The sequence below is a fragment of the Solanum dulcamara genome, chromosome 9 (assembly GCF_947179165.1).
Source record: "Solanum dulcamara chromosome 9, daSolDulc1.2, whole genome shotgun sequence".
Taxonomy (NCBI): Eukaryota; Viridiplantae; Streptophyta; class Magnoliopsida; order Solanales; family Solanaceae; genus Solanum; species Solanum dulcamara.
Window position 1 is genome coordinate 8,277,276 of NC_077245.1, and position 23,686 is coordinate 8,300,961.

Consider the following 23,686-nt stretch of genomic DNA (forward strand, 5'->3'; position numbering starts at 1 on the left):
TATTCATCACTGCTGGATCGTTACGATGTTTTGATCTAACTTCGTCGTAACCTTCCCAAGACGAATCAGACCCGGGAGAAACAAGAATTCGTTGATTTTTAGTGGACTGTTTGAGACCATGAACGGAATCCATATGTATAAGCTAAAGTATGAGAAACACAAATAGATAGATTTACAGAAGAAAGCAAATGATAAAAAATTAGAAGATTTATCAAAAGATTTTCAGAAGAAATCAAAATATACAAATTTTAGGAGAAATCATATTGAATGAGGATGAATTAAAGTTTCATATAAGGAAAGATTGATACATTACCTTATTTGGAACCTGATTAACACTTGAAGGAGCAAATTAGGGCAAGAAAAGAGGGATAGGGCGGATGTATCAGTGATTTTAGAGAGAGAAAGGAAAAGGAGGGAATTTGGAATTTTTTTGGTGTATATGGGAGTAAAAGTAAATATATTAGGGGAAGTTGTGTAAAAAGGTAATTTGCCCTAATTAATATGCACACCAAAGAAGACAACAAAGGCCCAATTGCAAAAGAGGAAGAACACCTGTTTTAACGGGCCAAAGGAGGAACAGTACTGGCCCACTACCAGACATGTCTTGTCGGACCTGATGTCCGTACATTACTATCCATGATTTTAGTGGGCCCATGAAAATAAAAAAATATTTAAAAATTTAAAGTTGAAGTTATATTTTATTATAGTTTTTGTAATAAACATTTAGAATTTGAATGTATATTTTTTTAAAAAAAAAAATATATATATATAGAGAGAGAGTAAAACTTCTATAAATACATATGCTTGGGATCAAAAAAAATATTTATTTATCGAGATTATTAATTTATTGGTAATGCATAAAATATTTATTTATCGATAAATAAATATTTATTATTTTAGAGAATATTTTGCAGTATGTACCATAAGAAAGAAAAGAAAATATTTGAATTAAGAATTTCAAAAGTTTAAATCTAGGAGACTAAAAAGTGTAGTTTTTGTATATTTATTATTTAAATCTAGGAAAGCTAAACGAATTTAGTGAATTTTAATGTTTCTAATTGTATTCATGTATATAGAATATAAAGAGATTTTATGTTAACTATAAAATGAAAAAGCTAGATGAGATTAATTTTGGTTTTGGTGGAAAGAAAAAAAATGTTTTCGTTATTTGCTTTACAAATCGCTTTGAATTTCTTAGTCTTATCTGACCTCTTTATATGCTTTATTTGAGTCGAGGGTCTTTCGAAAACAGTCATCCTACCTTGGTAGGAGTAAGGTCTGCGTACACTTTATCATCCCCAGACCCACGTTGTGGATTTTACTGGGTTGTTGTTGTTGTTGTGGAAGAAAAAATAATCAACTATATATTCATATTTTAAAAAAAAATAGTTATTGGTCTAGTATTATCGACTGATTAAATATATATAAATTCTTGATTTGTTCTAGTAATTATTACTTTATAATTTTTTTGAGCTTTTAATACTTTATTTTTAATTATCATCTAATGTATTTAACGAAAATATTACTCTAATATAACTGGCCCAAGTCGGGATTGGAGAAAAATATTCATTTAGCGAGATTATTACTTTATCGAGGTTTTAGTATATATATATATATATGAAATATAATTTTAATGAGTCATCTTATAAAAATAAAGATATTAGGGTAAATTTGAAGAAGTGAAAAAAGTACGAACAAGATTTTTGGTATTTTTCAAATTTTAAATACAACTTCAAGTTGTATTTAAAATTTTATGGTCATATGATGAGTTTCAAATAAAGTGGGAAATTTTTTGGAGAAAGATTAAAAATTTTCATGGTTAAACGAGTTCTATTTTCCTGAGAATATTAACTGAAAAAGATGGAGTAACTTGCACAATTTTTCTAAAAGTATTTAATAAAGATATTTTATCATGTGATTAATTAAAATATTTTATGTACAAGTTTCTTGTTGAATCAAGATTGATAGATCAATTTTACCAAATAGTATATTTTAATAATTCAATCGCCAACTCAAATCATTCTTACATTTGTTTGTTTGTCCCTTTATATTTGTTCATGTTTTGATTTTTCTATGGCCAGTTTAGATATTATCTAGTTTAAATTGATCCAATCTTTTTGATGTGTTAACTTCTACTATGGTCAAAATCAGCCAATGAATATGCACCCAACAATCTCTCCAAATGTGGGTAAGTTGAGTTGGATATATTCTGATACCAAAATTCAATAATCTTAATTAAAGTCGTTCTAGATTTTCAATATATTATTTTCATTGATTAAATGAGAGTGCACAACATGATAAAAAACATGATTTTGTAGTAAAAAAATTCACCACCTTTATATACTATATATATATATGGTTGAGTAGGTTACTAAAACTAAAATTTATTTAGAAAAAGAAACTCTGTCTAATTAAATTTTGCATTTTTTTCTTCAACATGAACCTTATTTCTATAAACTTTGTCCAACAACCATGTATTTCCTCTTCACAAATTTACAACGAACACAAAAATACTTTAATTTGTTGGTAACGCTATTCTGCAAAACTGAGAATACACTTGGAAAATCTGGTCTGCATAACCTTGCAATTTTTATTTTTTTTTTAAAATTCAACTTTCTAATTAATGATGTGATTAGGATATTTTTGTTTTTGTAAGTTCACATTTTCCAACATATATTTTCACTTTATGTTGTCGTTGAACTAATAGTCATTAATCAACTTTTTTAATTAGTACTATTTCATCTCTCTAATTATTTTCCAACGAGAGCTAACCTTTCTTTTGGAAAAAAATGCTAATATTCGTGTACAATTTGTTGCATCCTACAAATTCTCTTGCATATGGTTTTAACCAATCATAATGACTTTTAATATTTGTCAAAAATATTTAAATCAGGCGCATTTTGTGGCGTCTAAGTTTGATTAAGGTTTTGCAAAAATCGAATCGATCAATAAATTGAATTGAAAAAATATTATTAATTTATTATTATTGAGTTATTGTGTTAACGGGTTTTTAATGATTTTATGAAAAATATTATTGAGTTATCGATTCATTTTTTGTTTTAATATTGGATTATTGGTTTGGTTAAATCAATAATTCAGACCATAGTAATTTACTACTTACCTCTATATAAATATTAAATATTAATGTCATTACCTTATTAGTTACTACATTTACCTTCAATTCACACTTCACAATTACTTTGAGTTCACAAGAAACAAACTCTTTTATTTGTATTGCACTTGTTTAGTTCTTTTCATATTAGTTACTACTATTTTTATTTTATGAGTATTCTATAAAGTTTACATTATTGTCCTGTTACGCCAAATTATTGGAAAAGTCACATATTTTTTATGAGCATTTTATTATGGTAAAATTCATCAGTGGCCCTCTAAATCTGGCACCAACTTTCACTTAGACACTAATCCAGGAGATGTTCATTTTAGACACCTCAAGTAAGGGTCGAATGTGTCATCTTGACACTTTTTTGACAATCACCAGAATATATTAAGTGTGTGTAATACACTCGCCTGACGTGTCAAAAGCAGCGAATTAAATAAAGACACATGGCATATATATATATCAAAAATAATTATCAAATAATGACTTTTGAATTAAAAAAATGACCAATAATTTGATGACACGTGTCATTTTTTCATCCCAAAAAAATAAAAATTAGCAACTATTAACCCCCACCCACCCCAACCACAATCCCTTCCCCACCCCACCGTCATCTTCTTCAAACACCACCCACCCCAACCCCACCTAAGCTCAATCAAGAGCCAAAAGAAATAATCGAGATGCCCACTAGTTTTTACGGTAATAAAATTTTCAGTCATATTTTTAATCGGCACAATTTTAGGGATTTAATATTTCAATTACTGTGGTAACTTGTATTCATAAGAATATTAACCGTTAGAAACAACCTATCTTCTCCAAACAAATATGCCGGAGAAGTCGCCGGAATCACAGAGAAGTCGCCGGAAAAGAAGAACAAGAATAAGAAACTAGAAATATAGAGTTGAAACGGATCTGCGAGGAGATCCGATCAGGCGGCAGTAATCGAAGAGAAGTCACCGAAAAATCGGAGCTAAGGAGCTATTAATTCCTTGTTCGAGTTTTTTTTTCCGGAAGATGGTTAAGTCGCCGGAAATCTTGACAGAAATCCGGACATAAAAAATAAACTTAAGAATTTAAAAGTAACAAGAACTAAAACAAGTAACTGTAAATACTGATGGATACATGTAACAATATTAAAAAATGAAAAAGAAGAACAATAACAAAAAAAAATTAAAGAAAAAACAGTTTCTACGCGCCTCAGATAGGTGAAAAACACGCGAGGTGCCAACTGTGTAAAAAATGTCAAGATGACACATTTGACCCTTATTTGAGTTGTCTAAAATGAACATCTCCTGATTTAGGTGTCTAAATTTAAGTTGGTGCCAACTTTAGGGGGCCACCGATGGATTTCGCCTTTTATTATTGGTTAGATCAAAACTGAACCGTTAAGAGTCAAAAATCGATAAATCAATATCTTATTGGTTTGATTATTTGTTTTATAAATCAAAAACTAATAAACAAAATCAATAATATATAAAATCGAATCTAACCAATTGGTGAATAGTTCCAAGAAAACATTTTCTATCTAATAAATATTTCGTCATCATTACTAATCTTTAATAACTCAAATAAATTTTATTAGAAAACTATCTGATTATATTTGTTAACATTATTATCGATCTTTAACAAATATTATTTTCCGAAAATATGTTTCACTTCCAATTAAACGTGTGAAACTATTTCCAAAGAATATTTTTTGTCATACCAAACACCCATAAATCACTTTTGATAGAGAATTTAGAGGACATTATTTATTTCATGTTCTAAAAAGTGCAAGATTACGACAATTCTAGCTGTTTCTCCTTAGTTTCCTTTTTTATTTTGATTTTTCAAAGGAAAGAACAAAAATGTTGATTAGATGATCAATTATGAGGGAATAGATTGTCAGATTCAATGAAAGTGGATAATAATTTTAGTTTAGAGACATTATTTTATAGCCTTTTCATCATGTCTACATAACGACAAACATTAGAGAATTTGGAAATTAATATAAGAATATTAGAGATACAAATTAAAGCCTGCCTTTTCTTCAACATCTAATAATTTCAAACTTTGGGGATAAGAATACATTTTAAAAATCTATGGATGCTTGAATTTGTTGCAACTTTTTATGACTTTCTCTCACTCAAACTCATTTATTTATTAGTCTAATCTAGGTTTATTATTTATTAATTATTCCCATTTGGGCCTCAATTATTCCAGCATTATACTACGTATTCTCCTGAATTTGGCTCTCTCCTCCATTACACTTTCCCTCAAGTGCATTTCTAAATTTTGAAAAAACAACTCTTTAAATTTGGTAAGAACAAGATATTTCCCATAAATTTTAATATTCATTAATACCATTATGTTCATCTTATATTTTTTTTAAAATATTAATTATACGATATTTAATGTGAGATCGACTAAAGAATTTTTTTTACCAATAAACTTTATTTTTGAAAATATTATGTTGAGAAACAAAAAAGAAGGTGAAAACTTATCAATGTTGACAAAATCATAAAATAAAAGAACACGAAATAAAATAAAATAAAAATAAAAAGACGAGAGGTTATCAAAATTGCAAATGTGAAATATCAACATTCTAAAGTTAAGGATAAAGGGTGGCTATAGTGTTTGAAAGATTAAAAAAAGAAATATATATATCTTTTTAAAATTACTCTTTATCTCCTTTTTTCGGGAAATCTTGAAAAATTATTTTAAAGCCAAAATATTTTTAAAAATTATTATTTATCACGCTAAATAAAAACTTCGTTAGAGATGCTCTACATTTTAATATTTGAATATAAAAATATAAGAAGAAATTAATGATATTAATGAATATCAAATTTGTGGGGAATATCTTGTTCTTATCAAATTTGGAGAATAGTTTTTCAAAATTTGTTGATTTAATTATGGTTATAATATTTGTTAATGTAATATAATTGTTACCTAGAAGTGTACTTGGAGAAATAGGGGGGAAATGTAACGGAGGGAGTCAAATCCCATTCTCCCAAACCCATAGGCTAATTAATCAATGACGTATTGCATAGTTGTGTCTTTGTCTAGTCTTCACTTTATATTAATCATATCCATCACTTCATTGCCTTAATTTTCCTCTCTAGAGAATATTTGCCTTCAATGAATAATCGACTTTAATGATGGATGCAGTTTGTATATTGATTTCAAGTATTTGCTAAATAAATCTCAAGTTGTTCTGCAAAAGGAATAATTTCGACAATTGGTATATATTCTCCTTTTAGAATGCTTGTGTGTACCTATGAAGTAAATTGAAAAATTACCTAAATACACAACTTATTTTATTATATTTTTTAAAAAAAAATTATTATTTAAAAAAATTATAAAAATTCCTACTATTTCCTATTCTCTGATACATCACTGTATGCGATGTGTCGATCGGATACATCACTTTACGTGATGTATTGGTAGAATATATCATTTATGTGATGTATTAGCTTGTCGGATATATCACTTTACGTGATATATCATGACGTACGTGATGTATTCGTATTCTACCAAAAAGAAGGGATTTTGGGTAATTTTTAAAAAATTAGGAATAGAGTATAATTGAGAAGAATCACTATAGAATTTAGGTAAATTTATATCATGCGGGCTTGGCCCGAACCATACAATATCTCATTATGTTATGATTATATATATGGGAAACTTATATAAATTTCACTAGATTAAGAGCTAATTATTTAGATACAAAATCTTACTAGATTTTGGTAAGTCCAATACATCCAAATATAAGTATTTTGAAATACATGAGGTCAAAATTAGGTGTAGTTTGTCTTAGACATAGTGTATTCAAATGAATTCACATTTATCTGGGATATATAAAAACAAATCTCGCTTGCCACTTTTCTATGTATCTAGTATCCTAGATATATGCGAATCACACCAGATACATGTATCTAATGTATATCTAATATGATTCATATGTATCTGGGATACATTACTATCTTGATCGCCTCCATCCCCATTTCACCCACCTCTTTCCCTATTTTTAGTTTATCTGATAACAAAAATAAATGTATCTAGGTGTATCTTTCTCAATATATGGTAGAAAACTCTTAATTAATGGTAAAATACGTGATTATTTGTACAATTAGTATATGTGGTATGAATGTATGTCTACTACGATAGTTTCTCCTATATATATTTGAATTAATTAATTTAGCCCAACAATTAATATTAGAACAGTTGTTCGAAGATGGGACGAGAAAACAATACTCCCTCTATTTCATATTAATTACATTTTTGGGTCTATTTTCATTGTTTAAAATAACTGAATTGTTTAAAACTCAAAAAAAATGTTTGAATTATTTTTTCATATTTGCCTTTTCGTTTAATGAAATTTTATATTTTGTACGAGATAAATTGCACTACTTGAAAATAAACAAAAGGGCAATAGTGAAAAATATGATTTAATTTTTGTTCTTGAATGTTTTTCTTTTTAAAATTTTTTTTTAATAGATTTGTATTGCCTCACAAATTCATTTAATATGAATAGAAGAAGTAAATGACATTTGGGGCTTCATTTACTACCTTCACCATGTCATGAAAGGTAGCTTGGAAACGAATGTTCACTAGAAATGTGAATCTTACAAATTGACTCGTGAATCGTGATTTGTGATAATGGGGCTCTTTCGAACTTAATTGGAGAATAGAAGCGAATTCAGAATTTGAATGGGTGTATTAATATTATTTAAATTTAGGTATTAGTAAAAATTTTAAATTAATAAGTGATAGTTTGTGTATGAAACTCACACTTTTAATAGTTTAGGTATGCAACTCAAAAAAAGAGAATAGTTTAGGTGTATTTTTGATACTTATCTCTAATTTTTAGTACCTAATAAAATTATTATTTTTTCTTTGTTATGACCATATATAACATATCAAATTAAAAAAAAAAATTCTTTTAAAAAATATTTTGACAAGATTAATTTCTCATTGGTCTGTTTGGACTATATATCAAATTTTGACGGTTGAAATAAATTTGGCTAAATAAATTAAACTAATAAATGGACAGCTTAATATAACATTCGTGTTCAACATGCAATAAAACATTCGCTACTTCACCAAAACATTTTTTTCCGATTGAACATTATTAACGAATATTAAGATCATAGGATTCATGTTACAAAACCATATAAAAGAAAAAATATATCAAAATATGTATCCATTTTTCTAATACTTCTGAAATAGCATTTATTTTTATCACCGACATTTTGAGTAAACTTTTAAACTGTTAATAATTCCATCATTTAAAAAGGACCTTTGATCACCCTGTCGAAAGTATATTAATTAGCCCATAGCCCTAACTTATATTAACATAAACACAGAAAGAAAAAGAACTATGTAATTCTTTTTCCTCTCATTTGACTATCGGTATGAAGTAGAATGCATTAGGCTATTTTTTCCCTTTCTAGTTGGATTATTGAGATTACGCTCAGAAGCGAAACTAGACTTTTAGCTACGATAGTTAAAACTTATATTCATATTAAGATTTACGCTAAATACATCCAAACAAGTTATTTAGAATATAGTAAACTTTTTTTTGGGGGGGAATTCAAAACCCATAAATTAGAAATTCAAGATCCGGACCCTGATTATGCTATTTGCACGCCACCTTTTTAATTTGCAAAAAAACCTAGTTGAACTCAAAGGTCAAGAAAGCTGATCATTTCTATTCATTCCCATGACACAATTAAAGTAATTAATTAATTAATTATTTCTTGTAATTAACAAAGAATATGCTTCATGCAGATGCCAACAAAAGAGCAAACAAGCAGCTTCCCAGAATTTGAGGCTCCTAACTTGAGGATTTCTTCAGCTAGTACATAGGAACTATATATTATATTCTTGCTAATACAGTATTAATTAGCTTAAACACATGAATTAAATCTATTTAATTCATAGATTATATGTACGTGCCCACATGACCATGCAGGTTTTAATTAGTTTCAAGCCTTGACCGTGCTTTGCGCTAACAACACATGCTATTTGGGTTTAACAATTGATTCTTAAAGTAAGGTCTCTTTTGGTGCTTTCTTAGATGATGAGTTGTAATCATATCAAGGACATGATACGTACAATTAAGATTTTTATTGTATTTTTTTTTCCGAGAAAAGCTGCTAAGATTTTTATTGTATTAACAATTAAAGAGATACATATAGCTTAGACATTAAAAGAAGGCTAGGTTTAGTAGTGTTTGTAATGGTTGACATATAGCTTAGACATGAAAAGAAGGCTAGGTTTATTAGCGTTTGTAATGGTTGACAGAACCTAAATATTAATTTAGTATTATAACTCTATCCATAAAAAAGTGCCAAATTGTTATAAATATATTGTATTGTGGACGTAAACAGTTTTTTAGATAAGTTTGGAATTGATAACAAACACTAGACAACTTGCAATTAATTTTCTGAGAAACTTACTCAGATTTATAATAAAGCAAACAACTTATAAATAACTTAAACAGATAATTTGTAAAATAGCTCAAACAGACAGTTTATCAGCGACTCCCTAATGTATAACACAAATTAGAGACAACATGCTACTTGTCTCTAATTTACTTCCTTTATAGTCTTTGTTTTTTAACATAAATCTAAATTTGACTAGTACTTAGATGCTTAATAAGCATAAAAAGGATATCATCTCTTAATCCATTTGGGGCCTAAGGACTCTTGCAGTCTTTAAGAGTCGTTTTCTTTTCTCATATACTCCCCCATTTCAATTTATATGCTTCAGTTTGATTGACACAAATTAAGATTATCAATAATATTTTAAATTTTGTGATTTTGACTTAAAAGTCTTTATAACATAACAAATATATATCTTCTTTAAATTTTATGTTATTTTCATAAGAAACTATCATTAATGGTAAAATGAGTATGTTGGAAGAAAAATAGGAAGAATGACAAACCAAAAATAATATATTTTTCTTCGTAAATTGACATACATATAATGATCCAAGATAATTCATCAGCTTCCAAATACCTATCATAATTCATAAATAGCCTCGACTAATTCAAAAACATATAAGTGACCTAGTTTAAGTTATATGCATTATTGTAGCGCAAATTATTTTATTTTTTTACTCATCTTTAGGAGCTTTCTCCATTTTAACTTTTTGATAACTCAAACTTACAACTTTAATTTAAAGATAAACTTATCGATAAAGTCATTTTCTCATATAAATGGTTTATTGAAAAATATATTGAACGTTTTGTAAGGCAAAAAGATCTATTAGAAAATAATATATCTGCCTTACCTTTTTCAAATTTGGTATAAAATTACACGGGGAAAAGTTGTTATTATTGTTGTTGTTTCCAAAGCAAAACAGACCTAATCACTAATGTTTAGCTTATTACTTCATATTTGCTATTGCAAGTCCATTAAACTGTAAATCTCTCTGGTTCATGTTCAGTCCCCTTCATTTCAGAAGCCATTTCTATTTCTCTGTCTCTTTTTTCTTCATTTTTCACTTTTTTTTTTTCTATTTTTATGCCTTGCCAGAAATTTGTTCACAACATTTTTTTTATTTTTTATTTTAAAAATAAACTACTATCTTTTTTTGTGACAAGGTAAAAGTGATTTCACAAAAAAGATGCAATTGTGCCAAAAAAAAGGACAGTGATCCAGGCCACAAATTACAAAAGTACGATTTTCTCATAATTAATAATAGGAAAAGGACATAAACCTGCTACGAGGAAGAGTAATTTTCCAGAAAAGAATCCAAATGACTTTCGTCATAGAAAATCACAAAGGAATCATACACAATACATTTTAATTTATTTTTTTTCAAAAAAAAATCAACTCCTAAATCAAGTTGCACTAATTATTCTCTAATCACACTTTCTAATCACCTCTTCAACCCTAAACAACTAAAAATCTTGTTTAATGATACATTCGAAGTATTTGCCAGTTGGGGATTTTGGTTTTATTCTTCAAATTGTGTCCCTAAATTAAATAATATAAGATGTGAAAGGAATGTAAAAAGAATTAATTAACGTAAACTTAGAGAGAGCAAATGAGCCAAATAAATATTCCATCGAAAAGGGCAATCGAGGAAGAGGAGGAAAACATGAAACCCTAGAGAGAATGTCTTGTTAAGACAAGAGAATTAGTAAAAATAAATCTAAAGAATGTTTTATTAATTAATGTAATGTGTAATTAATTAATTATTTTGATAGAAGAAAGAAGAGAGGACAGGAGTCTTGGGAAAGTAAGAAGGAAAGAGAGACATCATCGTAGAAGATAAACAGAGTACTCTGTTTCTGTTGATTAGTCACATGGATTCCTCTGCTTCAACTGATATATATTCCAAAAACCAACCTGAGCCACCTCATACTACTATTTATTACTCTCTTTTTTTTTCATTGAATTTTTTTTGATTAATATTTTAAAGTATATTTTACATCAAATTAATATATGAAAAGTTGCAACTTGTAATATTTATCATATTGAGTTAATCAGATCTAGGTTAACTTAAAAAAGAGATAAATTGATTTTCAAAACTGAAAACATGAAAATTAATTTGAGACAGAGGGAGTAGTAATTTCTTATTTCCTATTTCCTTTTTTGGGTTCAAATTCCGTGCGTTAATGTTTATCATATACTTTCCATGTTTGAATTTATTTGACCCACTTATTTCTCTAGTCAGTCACAAAAAATATGACATATTTTTTTGTATTTAGTAATAATTTAACATTAAAATATTTATTTTATCATCAATGAGATGATATACAGTTATACAAATATTTATAACTTATTTTAGATTATAAATTTAAAAAATAAATCTTTATTTCTTAAATTCCATGCTAAGTAAAAAAATATCACATAAATTGAGACGAAGAAAGTAAAACAACTCATCAAGTTTGATAAGATAATTTGAAATAAAGTGAAAATTTGTTTTAATCAATGAAATTGCACTAATAATATAAAAATTCATAAAACATAGAGGTAAAGCTAGATCATTAGTCATGGATCGGACAAAACCAATATTGACCTTATATTTGTATGAGAAAATTCATTAAATATGTATAAACATTTAATTGTGCATTCAATAACTAACATGGGTTATTAATTTGAAATCACAGACTTCAAATCCTCAACTCCACCTTATATTTGTATGAAAAAATTTATTAAATATGTATCGATATTTAATTGCGCACACAGCTATTAAGACGAGTTATGAATTCAATTACAGACTTTAAATCTTGACTCCACTTTATTTTTCTGTCTGTTACATGCTATAGACACTCAAACACAAGCAAGCAACCTAGATGCTGAGAACACTTTTTTCCAGATCTTGATAGAATCTCTGAGCTATCATCAACTTTTTGTCAGCATTAGATTCTTTCTTTTTGATTTCTTTCATTGGTTATGTGGACAGGGTCCAACTATGACCAAATAAAAACGAAAGCTATGCAATATTTAGCCAAACGTTTTCAGCATATATCATACGATGCACCCACTTGGGTATAAGTTTTAGGATATTAAATGACGATATCATTGGTCCCAATTTTAATTTCAGTTTGATTGTACATAGTTGACAATGCACTTCAATTAATGCCCTCTTTTGTACACATAATTTCATTATTACTAATCATAGTTAGTCTTTGGCTAATTCATCAGGTCAAGATCAATATATCAAATCCTATGCCATATCATTCTTAGATATTTTCTTTGTTAGATGAGTTAATGTTGGATAGTACTTTAATTTACTATATACTAAATTGGAGTATTTGCCTGAACTCCACCTTATCAGATAGTGTTTTTAATAGCTTAGTTGGTTGATTACTTAAACTCTGCCCCCAATTTTAATTTAATTTTTTTTAAAAAGTATTACTAACATAATCAGTGACCATGGATATGTTAATTGAACAGTATTAGAAAGGTTAAGTTTTTTCTTAAACCTTGTTCTTACTTCCATCCCCACCATATTATTTGTCACAAAGTAAAATGGAAGGCTTTGGTTAGTTTTCCATGATTCTGTTTCTACAATTTACTACCAAGAGAAGCACTAGGTGCTAGTATATTTTATAGAGTTTAAGGTGTATATATTTTAAGAGTAAATTTTTTTTATACTATCAAAATACTTTTATTTATTTTAGCAGATAATTTATTTTATTTTTAAAATTATAAATTTATTTCAAGGAGTCTTGTGTTATATAGATATTCTTTGAGTGACCTGATATTATATTAAATAACAATTATGTAGACATGTGTATTACCTAAACCTTATTTATATAGTACACCCTCTAGTCCATCTTATTTATCATAATTTTTTTTCCACGTTCCTTAAGAAAATAATGACTAAAAATTCAACAAAATTATCCTTATTTGCGCTTTGATCTTAATTCATTACTATTCTCTTTTTCACAATATTGATCTCTCTCCATACTTATTGAGTAAGAATAAAGGTGAATAAAAAATTTAATGGTCTCGTTTTCTAAAATAACAACTATTAGGATCAACTATTTTTAAACACAACAACTAAAATGGACTAGAGAGAATACATTTGTATTTTTTAAAATTTTAGGATATTTATGAATAAGCAAAGATCTAGTATTTTGAATTTAGGGAACTAAATTATATTTTAAAAATGTAGCTTTTCATATTTTGAATAAATTATTTACACGTTTCATAACACAATTATAGAATTTTGGTCAAAGCCACTCTTGCTCCGCCTGGGATGATGGAGTATTACTAAAGGGTTCATGTATATTATAATATTAGGAATCGTTTGATATATGATGAGATAAATAAAATTATCACATGAATAAAGGTATTTCATGAAATAGTTATTCCATCGTTATGATACAAAATAATGAAATAAATAATTTTATAATTAACTAATATTCCTAACTAAATACACAATAAACTAATTCAACATTTTATCCCTAAATTATGATTTCTTACCCCTTTGTACCAAACGACCCTATACTCACTTGGAATCCAAACCATATTGTGTAAGTGAGTAGTACTAGAACAAAATTGTTGACACCATATAAGATGTACACTGTTTAATTATTTTTCTACTATTAATGTCATTTGTCTTTGGCCTATATGTTTGGGTCCCATTATATGTTCATCATCTTGGTGAATCTATATAGGGGACCATTTTAGTCATCAGAGTTTCTCAGTACACATATTCAGGAGCTAAGCTATTCACTACCCCCGCCCCTCCGGACATCCCACCACCCCCACCATATTCTCTCTTTCTCCAACTTGCTTAGTGTCACGTGTGACATAATTTTGGGTACATTTTGTTAGGTTAAATTCAGTGATTTTCTTTTCTTCTCTTATATATAACAAGCTCATCTGATAGAAAGAAAAAAAGTTATGTTTGTTTTGGTCCTTTGAGAATTCTAGTGTTTGTGCTTTTGCTTAAATACTTCCAATCTAAAGATAGGTTTCTTGGGAACAAACATTATTATTTCTCTTCTTCCTTTCTTACTGTTGCTCCTCTTTTTCTTTCTTGGCCTTTCAAACCACTTTTCTTGTCCACACACATATATATATATATATGTCATGAAAATAAAGTAAAGAGAAAGAGGGTATTTGGGGTTAATTTTTAAGTTTTTTTTTTTCAAAAACAAAAAAAAATTATGGCATTAGAGACAGTGATTTACAACCAAGAAACATTTGGGTACGGTTGCAAAGAGTACTATAATATCCCAGCTAGTAATAATAATTTGTGTAATTTTAATTATAATTATGAGTTAGATTTATTACAAGGCGAAGAAGTAGGAGAAATGAGTTTTACAAGTTTGTTAGATAATAATAATAATAATAATATAGAGGAATCTTCCTCATCACCAGCACTGATGCACAACAACAATGCGAGAGAGTACAACATTTGGGATCCAAATTCTTCCCTAGAAGATCGTCAGCTGTTTATGGAAGAGTCTCCGGCGGCTAACAGATCCGCCGCCACCTTCGGCCGCCGGAAAAGAAGAAGGACGAGAAGTTGTAAAAACAAAGAGGAATTGGAGAATCAGAGAATGACTCACATTGCGGTGGAAAGAAACCGCCGTAAACAGATGAATGAGTATCTTGCTGTTATTCGATCTCTAATGCCACCTTCGTACGTTCAAAGGGTATATATATTTCTCTCTTTTTTTTCTTTCGAATATATTTTCAATTTTTTTATAATTTAATTTAATGAATTTTTATTTTCACTTTTTTCATATAGTTGAACTTTTTGTAAATGTAAAAGGACAGAAAAACATGAAAATGATTGTCACCTACTAGCCATTTTTAATAAATTTAATTTAATGAATTTTTATTTTTACTTTTTTCATATAGTTGATGAACTTTTTGTAAATGTAAAAGGACAGAAAAACATGAAAATGATTGTCACCTACTCGCCATTTTAAATAAATTTAATTGTCTTTTGCCCTAAAAAGAAACGAATTAATTGAACTACTAGTAAATTTTAGAAAGTTTCCATACAAAGGGAAGCGGATTTTGGATTTGTTTTTCAAAAAATTTATGCCTTGATTTTTTGTATTTATTACTTAATGTACTTTGTAAAGATGAAAAATGTTTAATGGTACTACTATTTATGTAGAGGTTCCAACATATATACATTATATATACTCCTATGGTGTAAATTTTTTTGGATAGTAAATTCAGATGAACCTTTTTCGTCCTGCTTTTAAATTATATGGGGTTTTCTTAATTGTCCTTTTCTTTTCTCATTTTTTCTAAATTACTGTGAAAGTAAAGGAAATAATTAATTATATTATCAGGGTGACCAAGCATCAATAATTGGAGGAGCCATAAACTTTGTGAAGGAGCTAGAACACCATCTTCAAACCCTAGAAGCTCAAAAAAGAAGTCATTTTCAAAAACAAGAACAAGAACAACAACAAGAACACTCGGATCCTCATGGCTCAACTCCGCTATTTGCTGATTATTTCACTTTTCCGCAGTACTCAACCCATTCAAAGAGTATTTCTTCGCCAGCAACAACATCTGTTGCTGCTGCCGGATCACGTGACTCTCCACTAGCCACGGAGAAAATGTCAGCGTTGGCGGACATTGAAGTGAGCATGGCGGAGAGTCATGCCAATCTCAAGATACTATCAAAGAGAAGGCCAAAACAGCTCTTGAAAATAGTAGCTGGTCTTCAGTGTCTATGGCTCACTGTTTTGCATCTCAATGTCACCACTGTTGACCATATGGTTCTTTACTCCCTCAGTCTCAAGGTTTGTACACTATTTCCTCATTTAGTCATTTAACTTATATGTAACAGTATTATATTATTAAGTCACTTAAAAGACAAGTATATATTACTGCTCATAATAAATAGTAATATACTTTTATGTGACCTCGTTTGATTCAACATATAGTTTAACAAATTAAAAAAACTTTGATATTTCGAATTGTGTATAGAAAGGTGACAAAAAACGAAAGTGTGAGTACAACCCAATACAAATGTTATATTACACTAATAATGTGCTCTTGACATTTCACTTAATTTGTCATTGTTTGACTAGGCACAAAATTTAATAAAAGGAGAAATTTTTTTAAAACCTAAGATATTAAACCTATCATTAATAATATGAAAATGTTTTTTTGGGGGGTTATATTTAAGTGATTCCTTTCCAATTAAGTCCAGATTACTTTTTTTTTCTCCTTTTTTTGTGGTTTTATGATGTTTGATTATATCTCTAATTATGAATTTTGTGTGCATGGAATTCAAATATGGAACAGCTAGAGGAAGGTTGCCAGCTAACTACTGCAGATGAAATTGCTGACTCTGTTAATCAATTGCTTGGCAGAATCCAAGAGGAAGCTGCTTCAAGCTGATGATTGAAAAAATAAAATAAAAAATCGGTTAGATTGTGTATGAGGTTTAACAACAATAACATATCCACTGAAATTCCATAAGATGGGATATGGGGAAAGTTGTGTTTATCAGTAGACCTTACTCCTATCTCGTGGATGCAGAGAGGAGTAAGGGTTTAATCTTTCTCAAAAATGTCCTCACTCTTTTTTCATTTAATTTGCTTTTTCTTATTTGAGTTAATTCGAGTTCTTGTACAAGATCCTAACATGCTACTATGGCTCTAGAAAAAATTAACAATGTCCATGTATAACTAGCTAGCTTTTGAAAGTTTTATGAGTGTACTTTGTAATTGTTCTCAAGTAAATCTGCAGTGGTTTAGGAATGAATTAGACAATAAAAATTACTTCATTTACTTAGTATCTTTTTTGGTTTTGAGAGTATATTAGGCTGATTTACTCAAATGTCCCTTTTCAGGCTATTATTTAAATTTTTTTTCTTTGTTGATATAACAATAAATCATCGTCTATCATCTACAAAAAATTCTGACATTGGCCTAATGTTTTAATTTTTCATAAAAAAATTTTTGTCAAAAAAGATTGATCTTTGGATCGTGATCTAAATGATGTGTAAATTACAAATTAAAAAAATTAAAAAGATGATAATTTATTAAATAAGTGTCCTAAAAAAGGTACACCTTGCGAAATTATTGTATTAATTGTTCTCCAAAATAGCAAATGAAAAATGTTTTTAGTCAAAATTGTCTATGATATTATATATATTCGACAATAAAAATACTACCTGACCCTAGTGTTCCCACTGCAAAAGACAGCCTACTAGAAATAATGAACTCCCAAATATTACAACTTTTTTTAAATAGCTAGAGTAAATCATAACTCCGGATATACAATTACTAATAATAATATATATGATAGTGAAATAAATCTAATTATGTAGTTTTTCCAATGAAAAATGAACGGCCAAATGGTGCAATTTTTCAGCTCGATCTTTATTTTTAATCACTTAATGAATGATAGGTATCATCTTTTTTTGGAGCCTCCTGAAAAATCTACAGCCGCTACCCTGACAAATCCATTTATATATAAATATCTACAGATTTTGTATATTTAAATATAACTATACATATTATTAATATACCCAATTCATATATAAATTTTGGTATATTTTAGCCAATGTCAATGAATAAGTTTGATAACTATCGCAAATATAAACGTGCCTTTTTAAGGCCAGACATTTCTTCCTCCCTATTCCAATTTTAAGACTGACGGAAAAAAAAGAAGAAGGAAAGTTCCTCCATTCCAATTGAAGATGAATGTCAATTCTATTGTTTGTATGCAGCCAACAACGAAGACAATCAAACTAATTAACAAACGCATACATCCAAAATAATATTACAGCTTGCGTCAATTTCGCTTGAAAGCACGTTAAATTAATTCACCTCAAATTTATTTGAAAATTCGATTACACACTTTCACTTCAAACTAGAATAGGAGTACTAATTTCACTCCGAACTTATGTATTTTTACCATTTAGAAAAATATTTTTTAAAATAATGTCCTTATGTATATATAGTAATTGATCGATTAGATAAGAATTTCACTTTTTCTGTGAATTTGCTTTACTTGTCCAAGTTGTGGATTAGAACTTGAAGGAGGAGACTAAATCAATCTATAATTTTGACAAAATAGGTGTATTGGTAATTGGTATTAAGAAATCTCATCTTAATTCCTCTTTGACGAGTTGACGTCATACAAAAAAAAGTTGAAATCCACCACACGATTCCTTTCTCCTTTTAAAGCCGACAAAGTCTATTGAGTTAATATTATTATATTTAAAATTGCTAAAGTGCTTAACGTTATTTATATAAATTGTTGATTATAAATATTTATATTATATTATTAATGCTAAATAATTCCTGCAAAATCCTTCAATGTGTTGTTGTGGATGGCAAGACTCCCTTTTGACTTTCATATCGATCACATAAGGATAGTTCTCACATTTCTATATATTTACCTTGTATACATTTGCTATTATTAATTAATATACAGGTAGAGTAGTGTGCAACTCCTTAAACTTCAAAAAAATAATACTATACTACTACAAGAGATACCACAATAGAAAATTCTCAAGCCCTTTTTTAATACTTCCATCTATTTAATTAATACTATTTAAATTAGTTAGCTCTTAGAATTTCTCCTCGCAAAGATATCTGTCTAATCTTAAAAGTAACAACTAGATAGCAAACTCTTAATTCTTAGAAGATGCAATATAATTAATGTCACTTCTTAATTTTGAATCACTTATCATAACGTTTTGGATTATAGGGCTAATATGTATTCATAATTACTTTTTGAAAATAAACACTTCCTGATTAGTGCAACAAACAAAAGTTAATATAGTAGAAAGATATCGATGTTGCCAGCAACAAGCCTAAGGTCTAGCCTTTTTATATAGTTACAAATTTTAATTATTGTAATTACGTAATTATATAATTTTACTGTACTATATACTGTGAGTTAAAGGAATGTTAGGAAGGTACCAAAGGAGACAGCCCATATAATCAAAGAACAGAATCTTTAAGTCATTAGTCAAATTAAAAAATGATTGAAAAAAGGAAATGAAGTTTGAACTATGCATTTGATAGTTCACGAGAAAGAAGAATCTGGATTTGACAAAAAGTTAACCTTATTCTTTTAATCACATGCTTTACAATTAAAGCCCCAAATTCTATTTTCTCTTTTGCTCATTAATGGTTAATTACAAGGACGTCATTTTAAATGAGGGGTCGATGGTGATACATGAGAATATATGTTATTTGAATTTTGAGATATGCATGAGGGACCAATTCACTCTATTATAAAAGCAATCAAAGCCAGGGATGACAAATGGATCGGGGCAAGACTCAAGACAATAACTTTATCTCGATTTCGAATTATTAGGGTGTTATAAATTTACAACATCTTTTTCAGAAGAAAGATTCAATTTAGTACCGCTTATTAAAATGTCGGCCTAACCTTCAATTTTCATAATCAAGCTTTTCTTTCTCACCCCTTATTTACTTCTTCTTTTTTAACTTTATCCATACTTTTTTACTTTTCAAAAGAGTGGAAAAAAAGACGCCTTCTACCTCTACTTCTAACTAAAGGCGAACAGCCGATATTACAAGCAAATAGAAAATTTCCGCCTGTTTGAGACGGAAAGCATATCAACTGATTGAGTCGCAAAAGGTCGTTTGCTTAATATTATTTATATAATAATAATAAATCTATAAAAACTAAAATAAAAATGAAAAATCTTTTTTTTCCAAAAAATTCTTCATTCCTGGGTGATACATTCCAAGTGTTTTTTTTTTTCATCAAGCGTGGAAACACCCAAACGAAAGATAGATAAATATGTCGACATGTTTTTGCAGAAAAATTCTTCTTTCTACAAGGCACTAAGTTGCGCCGATAGAGCTTGGTAGCGCATGGTAGTACATTATTAAAAATAAAGATTAATATCACTTTAACTTAATTGATATTGACAAATTGTTTGTTATAAAATATAAGTTTCTTATTTCATTTCTATTGAATCAGCTCACTGAAAAATTTATGGTGTAACAATTCAATTAAAATATCTATAAAATAATCTCCTAAATTTTGTAATGAGAAATTTAAATTGTGATTTTTTAGTAGTGGTAACTCAAGTGAGAGCATTAAGCTCTATCCCACTCAAGTTTTTTCTTAAAATTTTATTCGCTATTGAGTCTTATATTAAAAAATAGTTTATTTTTTTACTTAATTATTAAATCAAGAGATATTTATCATTTTTCTTTTAATTCCACTTTTTATCATTATAAATACGTAAATAGTTAGATTTACATTTTCAAAACATAATTAATAAAATTAACACAGTTAAATAATTTCTTAATAAATATTTTTCTTAAAAGTTGTTTCAAATTAATAAAATTACTTAAATACACAATTTATATGTAAATAGTGCCAACAATTGTGTTTTTTTCAAAGGAAAGGCAGTTGATAAGTATTCAGCGCTAATTACATGTTATTTCTATTCTTTTCTAAATTACAAAAATTTCTTAAATTTGGTGGAATTCGGATACATCCCAAAATGTCTTAATCGATACATCGCGTAAAGTGATGTATCCGACGTCCTGATACATCGCAAAAAGTGATGTATCTGACTAATACATCACATTTTGTGATGTATTCGATCGATAAGTTGTGTGACGTCCCATCCGATCTATACATCGCATAAAATGATATATTCGAGAATAGGAGAGAGTAGAGATTTTTATAATTTTTTCAAATGGTAGAAAATTTTTAAAAAATTAAAATTATTATATACAGTACTCCTATATGTTAATTTTTTTTTATTATTATTTTATATCTGCTTACCTTTTTATATTTTGAAAGTGCTTAATGAAAATTTCGATAATTGCTCGTGTCTAGGAGTGAGCAAACATAATAAAATACTTATTAAACATCACAAAAGAATAATAAAAAAAATGATGTAAGGATGAAAGAAACGTTAATGCTTTGATATTTGTAACACGTAGAGGATTGTGTCATAGCTTTAGGGGGTATTATATTATAGGGAATACAAAAAAAGTGAGAACTCTTTGTGAAAAAGTAGCTAATGTTCCATATATATATTACCTTTTTAAAATTTCTTCTTCTCTGCAGTTTGCACCTTCCTAGCTCTCAGCTTTTTAACGTGAAGAAAACCAGTTTCCCTATAATTCATTCATTTCTCGAAACTGTCAATTCTCCCCATAATATAATACTATAATATAATGTATTTTTCTGTTTTTCTTCTGAATACAAGACCAACTTTCTAACGCTTTTTGAAGTAAAAAGTTACTACTATTCAATTCTTGAACTTGACCAGTTTACTACCAAAAAAAAAAAAAGTAGATAAAATAGCCAAGCCCCCATAATCTATACCCTAATTTTCAACCGCATACTCTAACTTCGCCGGAGTCCTATTACTCCTCTAGAGTGTTTAAAACTGAAATTGTTACCTTCCTAAATGCTTAGCTAGTAATGTGAGTGTATTTCATTCTCTTTGAGAGAGTGAGCACAAAACACTAATATTAAAACTTTATTTTTAATATCTTTTTTCATAAATATATGTATTTTAATTTCTTTTTCTTATTTATTATCTTTCATCTTCGTAGGAAGACCAAATTCCTTCACCATCACTAATAAAAAACTGTGAAAAAATGACACAAAAAGCGATGGACTGCGTCGCTTTCTTAGTCAAACTCGGCAGAAAAACGACGCAGTCACTTTCGTCGCTTTTTTGCTCGACGCTTTTAAGAAAGTGACAGACAGCATCGCAAAAAGCGACGGACTGCGTCACCCCTAATTTTTTTTAATTAAAAAATATAAATAAAAAAATGATGGAGTCCGTCATTTTATTTTTTAAAAAATTAATTATTTAATAGAAAGCGACGGACTATGTTGTTTTATGTTTAAATTATTTTTTTTCCAGATAAACGACGCATTAATGGTCTCCGTCCGTCTTTTTTGTTCTTGGTGTTCTAAAAAATTTCTAGAAAAGTGACGGACATAAGGTCACTCTCCGTCGCTTTTCTAGGAAAAAAATTTAAATTTTTTTGCAGAAAAGCGACGGACTAAAGGACCTTGTCCGTCGCTTTCCTGCAATATTTTTTACTGCAGATACAGTTTCTGCTGCCCACCTGTAATCAAAATTCAATTCACTTTATAGCAATTCAGTTCATTCCAACACAACTAACAACAAACAAAACAGGAAAAATACATAATAACAAACATAATTAAACAGTTAAAACGAATAAAGTCATAATTTAGAACGATTTAAAGTCTTTCAAAGTTAACAAAAAAATTCAAATGTTCATAAACTAACATAGGGAACTTAATTAAGACTCTTTGCTATGAATTCAGCACTATCGTCAGAGTCTTCCGGAGTGGACCCACTTGAATAACGGGGCGGAGTCTGACGGGCGAGGTTGAACACTTGTTCTTTGATTTGCTCAACTTGTTGATTCATAATTTTTTGCTCGTTAACCCTTTTTGCCTCAGATTCTGTTAATGCGCGTGTAAGTTCTGCAATTTGCTGAGATATAGTAACTATCTAAACTCCGTCAACGGCCTCGGCTTGACGTGATGATCCAATACCTTCTAAACCTGATTAGAGTCGTCGTACAACATTTTTAGCGCTCACTCCATATATTCGGTCCTTGTGGCTCCCTCCAACCACTTTTTCTGTCCAAATTTGATGGACTATTCATGCATTAGCTAGACTGAATCTTCCATCTCACGTATGTACTGCTTATAAATGTGTTGCATATTAGAAAATAAAATTTATAATCAATATATATTATACATTATGTTAAATAATTTACATAGGCTCGTTCAGCCCTTTCCTCCATCCACTCATCCGAATCCGACGCATTAGTCTTTTTCTTCACATTAGTCTTTTTAAAGATTTCATGACGATAGAAAGTGCATTCCAATTTTTTTTCCTATAAATAGAAATACAATTAATGAAATAATATTTTTTCAAATAATTTATTTAAGAAAATGAATTTAAACTTAACTGGTGTGCACCGAGCCACCCTTCAGACTAACTGTAGCTTTTTTTTTATCGAACAAAGCCTTGAATTCTTCGATATTCCAATACCGGTATAATTTTTTAAATATATGAGTCAGCATCCAACTCGAAGGTGCCCGATCATCCCTAGCTCTTTATAGCCAGCT

The 23,686-nt window shown here is 28.7% G+C and overlaps 1 protein-coding gene across 1 annotated transcript; it reads left to right on the forward strand.

The window, feature by feature from the left end:
* The first annotated feature begins 14,267 nt into the window (after positions 1 to 14,267).
* Positions 14,268 to 17,340, forward strand: LOC129902867 (transcription factor bHLH96-like). The gene is made up of 3 exons (XM_055978301.1): positions 14,268 to 15,231; positions 15,886 to 16,344; positions 16,853 to 17,340. Exons 1-3 carry the CDS (start codon positions 14,740 to 14,742, stop codon positions 16,946 to 16,948), a joined length of 1,047 nt encoding a protein of 348 aa, XP_055834276.1. The 5' UTR covers positions 14,268 to 14,739; the 3' UTR covers positions 16,949 to 17,340.
* The last annotated feature ends 6,346 nt before the right edge of the window (positions 17,341 to 23,686 follow it).

Bases quoted from the DNA above. Each gene is read 5' to 3' on its own strand.
- LOC129902867 (XM_055978301.1), top strand. From the start codon at position 14,740: ATGGCATTAGAGACAGTGATTTACAACCAAGAAACATTTGGGTACGGT. The intron at 15,232-15,885 runs GTATATATATTT...TTATATTATCAG, and splicing joins CACCTTCGTACGTTCAAAGG to GGTGACCAAGCATCAATAAT. The intron at 16,345-16,852 runs GTTTGTACACTA...AATATGGAACAG, and splicing joins TTTACTCCCTCAGTCTCAAG to CTAGAGGAAGGTTGCCAGCT.